Source organism: Spinacia oleracea, chromosome 2 (genome assembly GCF_020520425.1).
Source record: "Spinacia oleracea cultivar Varoflay chromosome 2, BTI_SOV_V1, whole genome shotgun sequence".
Taxonomy (NCBI): domain Eukaryota; kingdom Viridiplantae; phylum Streptophyta; class Magnoliopsida; order Caryophyllales; family Amaranthaceae; genus Spinacia; species Spinacia oleracea.
In genome coordinates, this window is record NC_079488.1 from 89,411,524 (window position 1) to 89,423,769 (window position 12,246).

The window sequence follows — 12,246 nt, forward strand, 5'->3', positions numbered from 1 at the left end:
AAACATCAATTTAATATTTAACTAGTGTGTAGCCCGGGCGATGCCCCGGGTTTCTACTGTTAGTAGGTTTCAAATGGTGTTTTCATTGAATATTTCTAATGTTGTTGGTGTGATGAGTTGACTAAAAATTATAATGTACTCAATAACTCTTATTATGTACAATGAGTTATATATTGGACGATGGTTAATAAACGAAAATGTAAAACTTGTCTATAAAGTGAAATTCCCTGGAGACGTACAATTGTCTTTTGAATTTTGGTCGAATCTTTACTCGAATTCTAAATTGTATCTTAAACATGATAAAGTAAACTATTATTGTATTTGTTGGAATTATTGAGGGTATTCCTCTTATTTGGTGCATAACTTAATGTGGCCGTGTCTCCACTTGGCATGGTTGTGTCTTCGTTTACCCATGCTTGTTTTAGTTTTCACGGTTGACGGTTGTAGTTGTTTCTTTGTCTGTCTCCCTGCAATAAAGATATCGATTAGTACGTACAGTTGTTTCATTTTGTGTTTTTGTTGTTTATATTCTGTTTATTTTGTTGTTGAACATTGTACTTACATTTCATTTCTGTTTCTCTTCCTTGCAGTCCTTTCCACTCTAGTGTCCTTTTTTGAGGCGTTATCCAGCAGGTGCCTTGCCACTTCAGTGTTCGTTCCTGTGGCGTTATCCAAGAGTGGTGTTTCTACTCCAGTAGTTGTGTCTGAGGCTTTATCCAGGAGTAGCCTTTTTTCTAGCAGGTCACTTTCCACTTCAGGCTTCGATCCTGTGGCATTATCCAAGAGTGATGTTTCTACTTGAATAGTGTCTGAGGCTTTATCCATGAGTTGCTTTTTTGCTACATTTTGTTCCTGCAATTAGGACATTTTGTTATATAGGTTTGATTATGTAATTAGTTAAGAAAGTCTAAGTTGTATTGTGTTTATGTATACCCACCACTTCTGCACCTTGTAGTTCTTTGTAAGACTTTTCTAATTGGTAATCTATGTGGAACGTCTTTTGGCAGATGAGCTCTGTTGTTTCACTTCTTGTACTCTGCTTCACCTTAAATGCAAATTGTTTCCCAACACAATGTTGTAGGCGATCTAACACGTTATCTTTGCCATTGTCCTACAATGTATTGTTGTTTGTATTTGTTAGTCTTTGTATTTTTTCGTAAGAGCTTATTTATACTTGTGTTTTTGCAATTGTCATACATTTTTCTGTAGTTCAAGAAGTTTGTGTATCGGACTTCCGACGACTATTTCAGCCTCCTTATCGAACAATGCCATTGGGATACATGCAGTTCCATCATCTATATCAACCGTCAAAAGATACCTGCAACTTACTGGGTTATAAATCTAGTAGTTTTTCATTGTCTTGTGATATAGCGTGAGAAAGTTATTTACCTTGTTTTTGGGTATTTGACCACCACCTCGCAATTGGTACAGTAGAATGTTTCATCTATCTTTTTCTTACATGCGTCACAAGAGTTGTAATGCCACTTTTTGTCAAGGTGGATGCTCATGATTGTGGCACTGATGGTGAACATGTCCTGTATAGTATTTATATATGTTATCCAATGAGCATTGAGATTCACTTTCTGCATTAGTCTATGTTTCAGGTTAATAACAATCACATATACTTCTTATGTTTTCTAAATAATGCACAATTTAGATTTTTACACATTTGCCTTTTATCATTGTTTGTGATTCATACATAAGAAAAGCAGTACTCATGTGATATTTTCTGTTGGAGAATTAAAATAACTTCTAATCATTTGCTGGAATAGATGTTAAAATAAATAATTGATCCTTTTCAAATTTTAATAGACATTAGCTAGGGTCCAAGAAGAAAAGAGGTTCTAAGATTTTTGTTAAAAATTTCAATATTTACAATAAATTAGGTTCTATTAGGGTACCCTCATACTTGGATTAGTGGATTTAGCATTGAGCCCTTCAGTTAAATTGATAACTTAGGTTTTAATTAACTGTTGGTATCGTTTTTTTTTTTTTTTTTTTGCAATTGGATTCAAGGTTAAATATTTCCGCTAGGTGCAGATGTATGGGGGAAGTTAGGATCTTACCTTTGTTTGTGGATCCATTTGCAGAATATCTTGTATCTTTTTTCTGTTCTTGAACATGGCTTGTTCTAGTGTCTCGTGTGGTTTAGCCTCCAGTTGTTTAATAGGTGTTCTCGGTTCAGGCCTGTTGGTAGAATGTGTTAGTTTGTGATTATGTTTCAGTTATAAACTTGGGTTATGAATATGGGTTTATATGAATTTGTTACCCTTGCTTGAAACCTTCTATTTCTGGAATTGGCAGGTTGATGTGTATCTGCGTTGCATTTGTAGAGTTCAACTGATAGTTTCCTGCAAGTTGCAATGTTTAGAATAATGTTAGCATCTCATAGAGGAGAGTGACACACCAGTATTTTATATACACGGCAGAAGTACTTGGCCCAACAATTGGTCATTTTGTTTAGTTTGTGTATTTTTATGGAGTTATGTATTAGGTGTTGGTCTTACCTTGATACATACTCACTTTTGTTGAGGTGATGAGTAGTACTTTGAAGTTGTCTTAATCCTGTGTTATGTGAGTGTCTATCAAGTCAGCTTTTGCTCCCCACAAAGTAACCACAACCTTGGTGTTGCTGCATATATAGTGGTAATAAGTTTTTGTCAGGATCTGTATATGTATTGTGTGTGTTGACATTAAATTTCTATTTTACCATTGATCTTCAATTTGAATCCTTCGTATTGGGGTTCTTTGTAATCCAACATTGACCCAGGTTTTCTCCTCAACTCCAATTAGCAAGCCAACTACATCTACAATTTATGGCCATGTTCGTAAATAGAACATGTATTAGTGTAATATATTTGAGGAGGTATATTAATGATTTGGCAGTAGTTGTTGTTTACGTACCTATGGCGTAGTCACTTTTGTTGTTCCTCTCTTGCAAACGATCTAATGGATGTATCTGGAAGTTGTTCATCGGGATTGTTGCTGCATTTTCTTGTTCTTGAAAAACAGTTGTAAAAGGGGTGAATCTGATAAGCATGTCATTTTTTACCGGGCAATGAAGCTTGTTGTTTCTAGCCACTTCAAAGTTGTTAATTGTGTGTATATTTCCTTCCACAATTTGATCCTTGTAAGTTTTCATCAAATCCTTCCTCATAGTGGCTTGAATGAGCCCTCCCTGCATTTGGTATTTTAATTTTGGTGTTACTTTCCAAATTTATTATTAGGCAGTTTGTTAAGCAGAGGTGTAAAGGATATAGATGTTAGTTTAGCTTACTTGTTTGTCTAACAGAAGGAAATCAAAAGCGGTTGGTTGTTCGCTCGAGTTGTATACCACATCCCATGTTCTTATAACTCGTGCCAGCAAGGGTCCTCCCCTCAAAGTGGGCCTGAGGTCAGCAATGTTTTGATTTGTTGCCATTTTTCAAAGTCTTAGATCCTGGAACAAATTTCATAATCAGTTAGTTATGCACGGAAGTTCACAACCAAAGTTCTATCAATAATGTAAGGAATGAAGCTGTTAATGAGACAATGATTCAAATGATGCAATGTAGACAATGATGCATTTCTGTGATGATTTAGTAAGTTGGCAGTCTTATTTTTTTATGCTAAATCAGGGAGTTTTTCTAAACTAAGAAACAGGTAAAAACAAACATTCTGAACAGAGCCTTGTTTTTAATGAAGTTTCAATGTCTTGAACAGATTATAGATCATTGAATATTTCTTTGTAGACCACATTTTTTGTTTTTCCAGTTTGCTGATCATCGGTGCTTGTTCTTGGGATGCAGATTTTGAGTCCACTCCGTGTAGTGACTCTGGATACAGCAACATATAGTTGGCCATGGCTGAATACTGGTTCTGGCAAGTATATTCCCACATGGTCGAATGTTTGTCCTTGACTCTTATTGATTGTCATTGCGAAGCAAACTTTGATTGGGAACTGCCGGCGCTTTAAGATGAATGGCCATTTTGAATCTGATTGTGACATTTCTACTCGTGGAATGCTGACCATGTCCCCCGCATTTATTCCAGTGACAACTTGTGCTTCAATGATTCTATGGTTCAATCTGGTGACAATAAGGCGTGTCCCATTACATAGTCCCTCTCTTTGGTTGATGTTCCTCAACAATATTACAGGACACCCTACTTTGAGTTGTATTTCATGATTGGGCACACCTGGAAATTGTAGGCTGTTGAGGAATTCAGTAGGGTACAGTGATTGCACATTTCTCCCACCTGTTGTTGCTGGGCAGATTCTGTCTGCGCTCTTGTAGGTTATTTCCTCTCCTGGGATCATTTGGAGTATGTATCCATTGATCTTGTCAACTGTTTCATTTTTTGGAGCAAGTATGGCCCGTTGTTGGAGGTACTTTGGGTCCATGTGCCTGTGTAAAATTTCTGGGTACACCTCTTCCACCAATGCAGCAATAGGATCATCTCCATGTATAAGTAAGTCCTCGGGTATTTCTATCCATGTCGGTTCATCCTCGCCTTCTTTTGTTGTTGCTGGAATATGCCCGTTTCCCATATCTAGAACCCATTTGCTGAATTCTGATCGCTCTATATCGACTTGGTCTAGGTTTGACCGCTTTATTCGCATATTTGTCCTTAGTGTGTGGACAATGCACTCTGGCCATATGGTCTTGGATTTGCTCACAGATGCATCTACAATTTCTACTCGTCCTCCTTTTGGAACAACAGGTAGTATTTGCCGAAAATCCCCTCCTAAGACTACTACCTTGCCTCCAAAAACTTTGTCCTTTGACGATTGGTCATGAAGCTGCATTACATCTCGAAAAGTTCGGTCAAGTGCTTCAAAGCCATGCCTATGTACCATGGGAGCTTCATCCCATATTATGAGCTTTGTTCGTCGGATTAGTTCTGCGAGGTCAGAGCCTTGGTCAATGTTGCAGCACGAATTTTCACTTAACACCAGTGGGATTTTGAACCTGGAATGGGCAGTACGGCCAGAAGGGAGTAGTAAAGCTGCTATTCCTGATGATGCCACTGCAAGTACTATTTGTTCTTCGGAGCGAAGCTTGGATATTAATGCTCTCCAAAGATATGTCTTCCCTGTGCCACCACTACCATAGACAAAGAATAGTTGACCTCTACTCTCGTACACTGCTTGAAGGATGTTGTCATAAACATGTCTTTGGTCATCATTAAGGTCCTGTTCTAAATCGCGAGCATCGCTAGCCAATGATTCTGTGTCGTAGTCATGCTCTTCCAGTAGCATCCTATTTCCTGCTTCTTGAAGTAGGGCTGCATCTGGTAATGGGATGCCGTGGTAGTCTTTGAGGCTTCTATTGTCTCTGTTTAGTAGTTGTTCAATCTCATAGAGGGTGTAGTTCTGAATCTGATCTTCTGCTAGACTTAGGTCTGCAATTCCCAGTCTTTGACGTTGTCGGTAAACAATGTCATCCGATAAGTCTGTCCAATGCTTTTCCCACAACTCTTTTGGGTCTGACACTTCACAGAATAAGAGCATTGTAACAAAGAGTTCCCGCAATTGTGGGCCGTTAGACCATGTGGCTGCTTCAACTAATCCCTCGTGCCATTCATTGTCCCCATCAAGAGGCCCAAGGGCATGACATGCTGCCTTGTATGTAGGATGTATGATTCCATTCACCGTCCGGATGTCTGCGAAGCATGTGGCACCTTTGACAATATTCAGAAGCAATCTTAAGTAGTACTTCTCCCCGGAGGCAGGGTGTGCAAAGTATATCCTTCCAATGCTGCTCCCGTTTTCTCTAGGCTTCCATCTTTTCTCGTCGCTTAACCATACCCATTCTGTTGGGAAGTCTGCATATGTGAGTTCGCGCGCTTCTGGATACATCCTGTTAGCTGTCATCCACTCTGTCAATGTTGTTTTCTTTGCCCCAACTCTTTCCAGGACATCGTCCAAGTGCTCATGGTCTTCAAAAATGACTTCTTGATGACCCTCCAAATGAAACGTTAGCCTCTGTACAGGGGGGTTTTTGTATTGGATGATGAATGAGAATATTCTCCAACATGCTTCAGAGGCTGACACATATCTACATTTTAGATAATTTTGAATCTCATCTATAACTTGCTCCTGGTGGTTTTGTGCTTCGTTGCCATTATTTCCTTCCCGAGCCTGTTCAATTCTTGCAAGTGCCATGTCAGGGCCTTTGTTCATATACTTGAATAAGTATTTCAGTGACCTATCTTTGTTGCACCATTCCACATTTATGTGGGCCTGAAATTTCACCACCAGATCAATATTGTATGGGATTACAAACCTGTTATCCAGAACTTGACCATTCTTTGTTGCTGTATGCCCATTATTACGTCTTGTATACAGTGCATACCCCTCATCATTCACAGTTGTTGTTTCCTGGAAACTTCTTGGGTAGTGTTTTGAGCATTTTCCATCTTCCATGCAAGGTGAGCGTTCGTTCATTGACCCACAAGGCCCATGCATCATTGATTGGACTACTATTTCATATCCAATTAAGTCTACCTCTTTGTCTGGTAACTCTGCACAAATGATTCTGTCTATGTCTTCTGGAGTTAGTGGCTTGTCATCTGGATGTAAAAACAGCAGAATATGAGCGTGCGGCAAGCCTCGTTTCTGAAATTCAATGGTATATATTACTGCAAAGAGAAAGAGGATTTGTTAGTGATTAATGCATGTTGTTATTTAACTTCTTTGGAGGAAATAATATGTACCTGCTATTGTTCTCCCAAAATGTTCTTTTGTTGTTAGATCACATATCAACTCATCAAGCTTTATTTTGAAGACGCGGACCACGACATCTGGCCTGTCTTCGGGTCGTTGTCCAGGTATGTTTGCTAAGAATTCTGTAATTTCAGGCCACTTTGGGTTACATGTGAATGTTATGAACAGATCAGGTGGTCCTGCCCATCGACAAATGGCCATCGCATCTTGGTAATGAGATGCATGGTCAGTCTTATTCTATTAAGTGTAGCTCAATGGTATTTGACTATATAAAATTTTAAAGTAAAGGAACTACCTTAGTTTTCAAGAGCCAGCTATCCAAATGACAGTACAACTTCAGAAGGTTCACAAAGTACCTGTAGCCCACAAAGTAAAACAGAACCATTAAGTTATTTGGAAAAGGTTCTGTATAAATGAGAATGAAGCTTGAATTTTTGGTCCTGTCACCATTATATACAATGGAATTGAAATTCCCTGATTGAGATTAACAAAGGGCAAAAACTTAGTATTCTGATTCTAGTATTCTGATTCAAAAGAGTCAGCTCACACCAATGTTGGTTAAACATAATAATTAGGGTTGCCACAATTTATTTGTAAGACTGTTACACAATTTTGGCAATTTTCCATGACTGTTTGGCAATTTTCCCATCAGTTATTGCATAACAATTCTATAGACTCCCAAAAATTGCCAGCCCCATATTGCAGTTCGTGCTCAACCCTGAAACTCACATTTTCTACTTTTAAGTGTCCATATGACTCCAATGAGATGTACTTGACAGTGAACAACTCTAGATGATCACATTCAACCTTAATGCGGTGCTATCAAATACATTAGACATTTACTTCTGTTACTGTTTACGAAATTGAATAACTTGGCTATAGTCAGAAAACTCTCTACATTTCCCACAACCAGTGCTTACCTTTTTTTTAGGGTAATAAATGTTGTTTTGTGGAGAAATAAAGCTAGACCACCCACATATTTAGAAAGGTAAGCACTTGGGTTCGCTATACTGAACATATCTGCATATTGGTCTTTTCTTTATGTTATTATTCAAGTTCAGCAATGCTCTAGTATAAATCCTAAAGTCACCTCATATCCATTTGAAACTCACCCATCCACATAAAAGTAACTCATAAGAGAGATCTCATAAAAGACACTCCTAATCATAGAACATTCGTATGATACTGAGTAAGTGATGAGATTATCTTATACAAAGCTTTTGGAAAATACAGAGGACTGTGAGCCTGTGTAACCATTTCAATATGCCAATTGGAGATGAGGACTTCCACAAGGGCTTTAATAATACTTATGACAAAGCATTAGCAAGCAACCTTCGCAGAATATTCAAGAAGTAATGACAATTTCCGACTTTTATCTATCTCTTAATAGTTACTCCCTCCTCCCAGAAATAATATTCACATACTATTTTGTTTCTCTGTGACAAAATTGTCACATTTCCTAAAATTCCCATATTAAATTACACAATATATAGAGGCATTTCCAATACAATCTAAATTGAACAACTAACCAGAGTTTTTGTTGCAGGACAATATGATACTCAACAATCGACTGCAGCCCCTGTCTTACTCAAGCCTACAGCAAACAAAACCCAAAACAAAAACAAATGGTACTTTGTAAATGAAGAGCCTAATGCCATGAATACATATACAAACACAAGAATTAAATCATTGTAATAGTTTAGATGCGTGAGTCACCTAATTACTTCTCATAAACCTTTTTCAAAGGGGTAGCAAAATAGGGGCTGATGAATTCAGCAAGACTATAGGAATATATATAATGGGAACCTCTTAGAGGGGCTCAATTACGCAGCTTCAGTTACAGATTTAGGCAATCAATTGAGAAATTGATTTGGTTCAAAAGATAAAATTAAACTCATGACTTGAATTATAATTTATTGTGAAAACACATAGGCAGAAATCAACCCACAAAGACGAATCTTCTTCCTCGTGATTTAATTGAGTACTCATAATCAATGTTTCTCTTAATTAAGAATAATCAATTAATCATGAAGAGGAATTCGGAGGTAGCCCAATTCGGAGCTACAAAGGCGGGATGCGACCCACAAAGACGAATCTTCTTCTTCCTGATGTAATTGATAACTCATAATTAATGTGTCACTTAATTAAGAGCAATCAATTATCATGAAGATGGAGCAATCAATTATCATGAAGATGAGAGATTGGAAAATCTGAGGAAAATGAAATTTTGGAGAAGCTTTCAAAGTTTCAAGGAAGAAGATGGGTCGGTGATGTGAGCAGTGAAATTAATGTACTCTCATTTATTATAATTCTCCCTTTACAGCAGATTTAGGAATTAAAGATCGTAAATGAAACACAAGTAAAAGTTGGTTGAGGTGGTAAAAGTTGTGCTCCTTAACTACGGAGGTTTGATGTTCGAGCCTTAGAACATCCTTTTTGGTTGTAAGTATACCACAATTTTGTTAGATGGAATACGTGGCACAGATGCTTCGTTGTCGCGGCGACACTTGTAGATGTTGACGTGGCGGAATGCAAGTGCAAAGAAAGAGGGGAATACGTGGCACATAGACGTTTGTCAAAACGCCTTTTAATATATTAGTATAGATTGGAACAAAAAAGCAAACCAAGTTCCACTAAGCAAACCTTCTAGGAAGGTAATAATATTAAGTCATTGTATAATGATTATTGTACGCCGGGTTTAAAATTACTGATCAAATACTTAAAAGTTGTCCTGTTATGTGTAAAGTTTAGTTGATTTATTAAAGATAATTTTTTTATCGTTAATAAAAATTATCCCTACAATATCATTCATAATGTATACGGAGTAACGGGAATCATATTCTCATTAAAAATTTATTCATAATGTAAAACGTTAATTAAACATGTTAGAGATTGTGAAAAACTTATTAACATTTAGCCCATCATATGATAAATTTGTTATACACAAAGTGCACGTAAGACATTATATTGTATTTAAAGGTTGAAAAGATAGTCTACAAGTATTTAGGACATGCATAAAAATGGTTAGTTATTTTAGTTTCCTTGAGTTTGATCGAGGTTAAAGGTTAACCAAATTATACGGAGTGTGTATTAAACAACGTCTATGCAGTATAATCGTCGATCGTAGTATTAGCCTATTAAACAACGTCTAAGCTGTAGACTCATCGATCATAGTAAGTGAGCTCCCTCGACAATAATATAAAGTTGAGGCACGAGATATTATATAGGGGTATGTCAACCTGTGTTTTTGGTAAATATTCGCCCGGCCTGGTCAATATCTTTGATGCTTAATATATTAAGTATGTAGTATTTACTTCGACCTGTAATTTAAAACGGGAAGTTAACATAGAATATCAAAATACTATTCAATAAGATATGATATGATGAAATTAAATATACATTTTTGTGGGACTATTTGGATGTGGTTTTTATAATTTATAATTACTCGATCTCCTTCGGTTTCTCTGTCGCATGTGTCAATTGTAGTTTCCCAAATAATGACAATTCTCGTTTCTTTTAATTTTTCTCTTGGGGAGGGGAGACCATTGATTATCGTTAATGAATGAGCAATAATAATGAATGAATTTTGGACAATAAAGATTAAAATGGATAAAATCATAATTTGCATAATATTGAAGGACTTATATAATTTCAGGTGTTATTGATTTATACGATACACTCTATGTATTTTTAAATATACAACATCATATTTCATGCCAATCTAGATAGAAATAATTCAAATAAAATAAGAAGAATATACAATTTTATGTATATTTTCAAAAGATTTTTTGATTAATATGGAATAAAATAATTTTAAATAACTACACAAATTGTAAACCTTAAAAAAAACCCTTTCATTTGGCAAAATTTTGTAGGCTTAACGTTTGCATTAATTTTAGTAGAACAAATTTGTTTTGGCTACACGTTAGGGAATCAATAAGCACAATATCTTTCTTATGTGAATAAATTAATTTTAGAATAATGTTGATTCTACAGGCGTATTATATATAGAGGTAATATACTACATAAAATGCAACAAATATGACAGAATAATTTTAAATATATGAACATTGTAAGATAATACGAAGTATTATGTTATTAAATTATTTTATTTAGGCATAGACAAATTGTAATTGTTTCCTCATGCAAAAGCATTTAGTACTTTTTTTAAGTAATGACATAGTAGTATATCTATTACTATATACTAAAAGAGACACCAGGAATAACACGTGTCAATTCCTGGTGCGTTTTTTTCCCGCCAAAAATCACTTTCCCAAAAAAAGTGTATCTGTTTGATTCTATATTTATTCTCTACCATAGTTTATACACATAGTTTCTAAATGCAGAAAATATTTTCTTTGTGCAAAATTTAAAAGGTCTAAACTGCCCTTTATATCTTGATTAAAAAAAAAAACAAAAAAAAAATATCCTTATTTTTCATTTCTACGGTAGAGTCCAATTGAAAGGATGAAACTATCTATCTATTACTATATACTAAAAGAGACACCAGGAATGACACGTGTCAATTCCTGGTGCGTTTTTTTCCCGCCAAAAATCACTTTCCCAAAAAAAGTGCATCTATTTGATTTTATATTTATTCTCTACCATAGTTTATAAACATAGTTTCTAATTGCAGAAAATATTTTTCTTTGTGCAAAATTTAAAAGGTCTAAACTGCCCTTTATATCTTGATTAAAAAAACTAAAACAAAAATAAAATAACCTTATTTTTCATTTCTACGGTAGATTCCAATTGAAAGGATGAAACTATGAAATCATTAACCACCGCATGGCGCATGTACTAATCCTGTAATATTTCCTTAGCAACCTTTAATATGCCTTTTTTCTTCTACCTGAAAGGCTGAAAAACCATTTCCATGGAAACAAATATCTTCAACCTTCATCCTCTTTGCCATGTTTTAACAAAATGAAGGATTTCGAATTGGAAACCAGAGTTCCAATGCCCGAAATTGAAGTATAATTTTTGTGCTAAAAATGAGTTGTTAAAATCAATTGCCCAATCAACTTGGTGTCTTTAAAATGAAGATTGTGTTCTATTCCCTCTGTTCCAGAATATTCGCACCGGTTCGAGTCGACACGATTGCCACAACTTTGACCACCAATATCTTTAACTACATATTATAAAAACTTATGAAATATTAATATTTTGAAAATATGTGTTAAGATGAAGCCAACAATATATTATATGCTAACTTTTGTTTTCATATACTAGAAATAAAATAGGGTCAAAGTGAATTATGTGAATAGTGCAAAAAGTCAAATCGGTGCGTGTATTCCAGGACGGAGGGAGTACTTATTTTATGGGTGCTGTGAAGCGGCAACGTTGACAATTTTTTAACTCCGTAATTTTATGTTGGGCATTTTGGACAATTTCGATTTTGTGTTAAGAATTTTATTTTTCTGCATTTAGAAATACCCCTTTTAATATAGTTATAGATAGATTTGACATCTTTAGAAGGCTCGAAATATGACCGTTTTAGAACAAAAAAATGCGACTTTATACTGCGATCCACTCCTCTC

General features: G+C 35.7%; 2 protein-coding genes and 1 long non-coding RNA gene across 3 annotated transcripts in view; all 3 read right to left on the bottom strand.

Moving 5' to 3' along the window:
• LOC130467995 (uncharacterized) overlaps positions 1-12,246 on the bottom strand; it is a 71,007-nt gene that overhangs the window by 10,299 nt on the left and 48,462 nt on the right. The window lies entirely within an intron of this gene.
• Positions 185-2,894, bottom strand: LOC110805312 (uncharacterized). The gene is made up of 8 exons (XM_022010904.2): positions 2,508-2,894; positions 2,270-2,351; positions 2,067-2,187; positions 1,390-1,535; positions 1,198-1,318; positions 938-1,111; positions 563-852; positions 185-467 (listed from the first exon to the last, which is right to left on the bottom strand). The coding sequence occupies exons 1-8, from the start codon at positions 2,515-2,517 to the stop codon at positions 422-424; spliced, it is 990 nt and encodes a 329-aa protein (XP_021866596.2). The 5' UTR covers positions 2,518-2,894; the 3' UTR covers positions 185-421.
• LOC130467994 (uncharacterized) lies at positions 2,594-6,861 on the bottom strand. Its single transcript, XM_056837263.1, has 5 exons — positions 6,697-6,861; positions 3,278-6,621; positions 2,905-3,178; positions 2,711-2,807; positions 2,594-2,632 (listed from the first exon to the last, which is right to left on the bottom strand). Exon 2 carries the CDS (start codon positions 6,449-6,451, stop codon positions 3,704-3,706), a length of 2,748 nt encoding a protein of 915 aa, XP_056693241.1. The 5' UTR covers positions 6,452-6,621; positions 6,697-6,861; the 3' UTR covers positions 2,594-2,632; positions 2,711-2,807; positions 2,905-3,178; positions 3,278-3,703.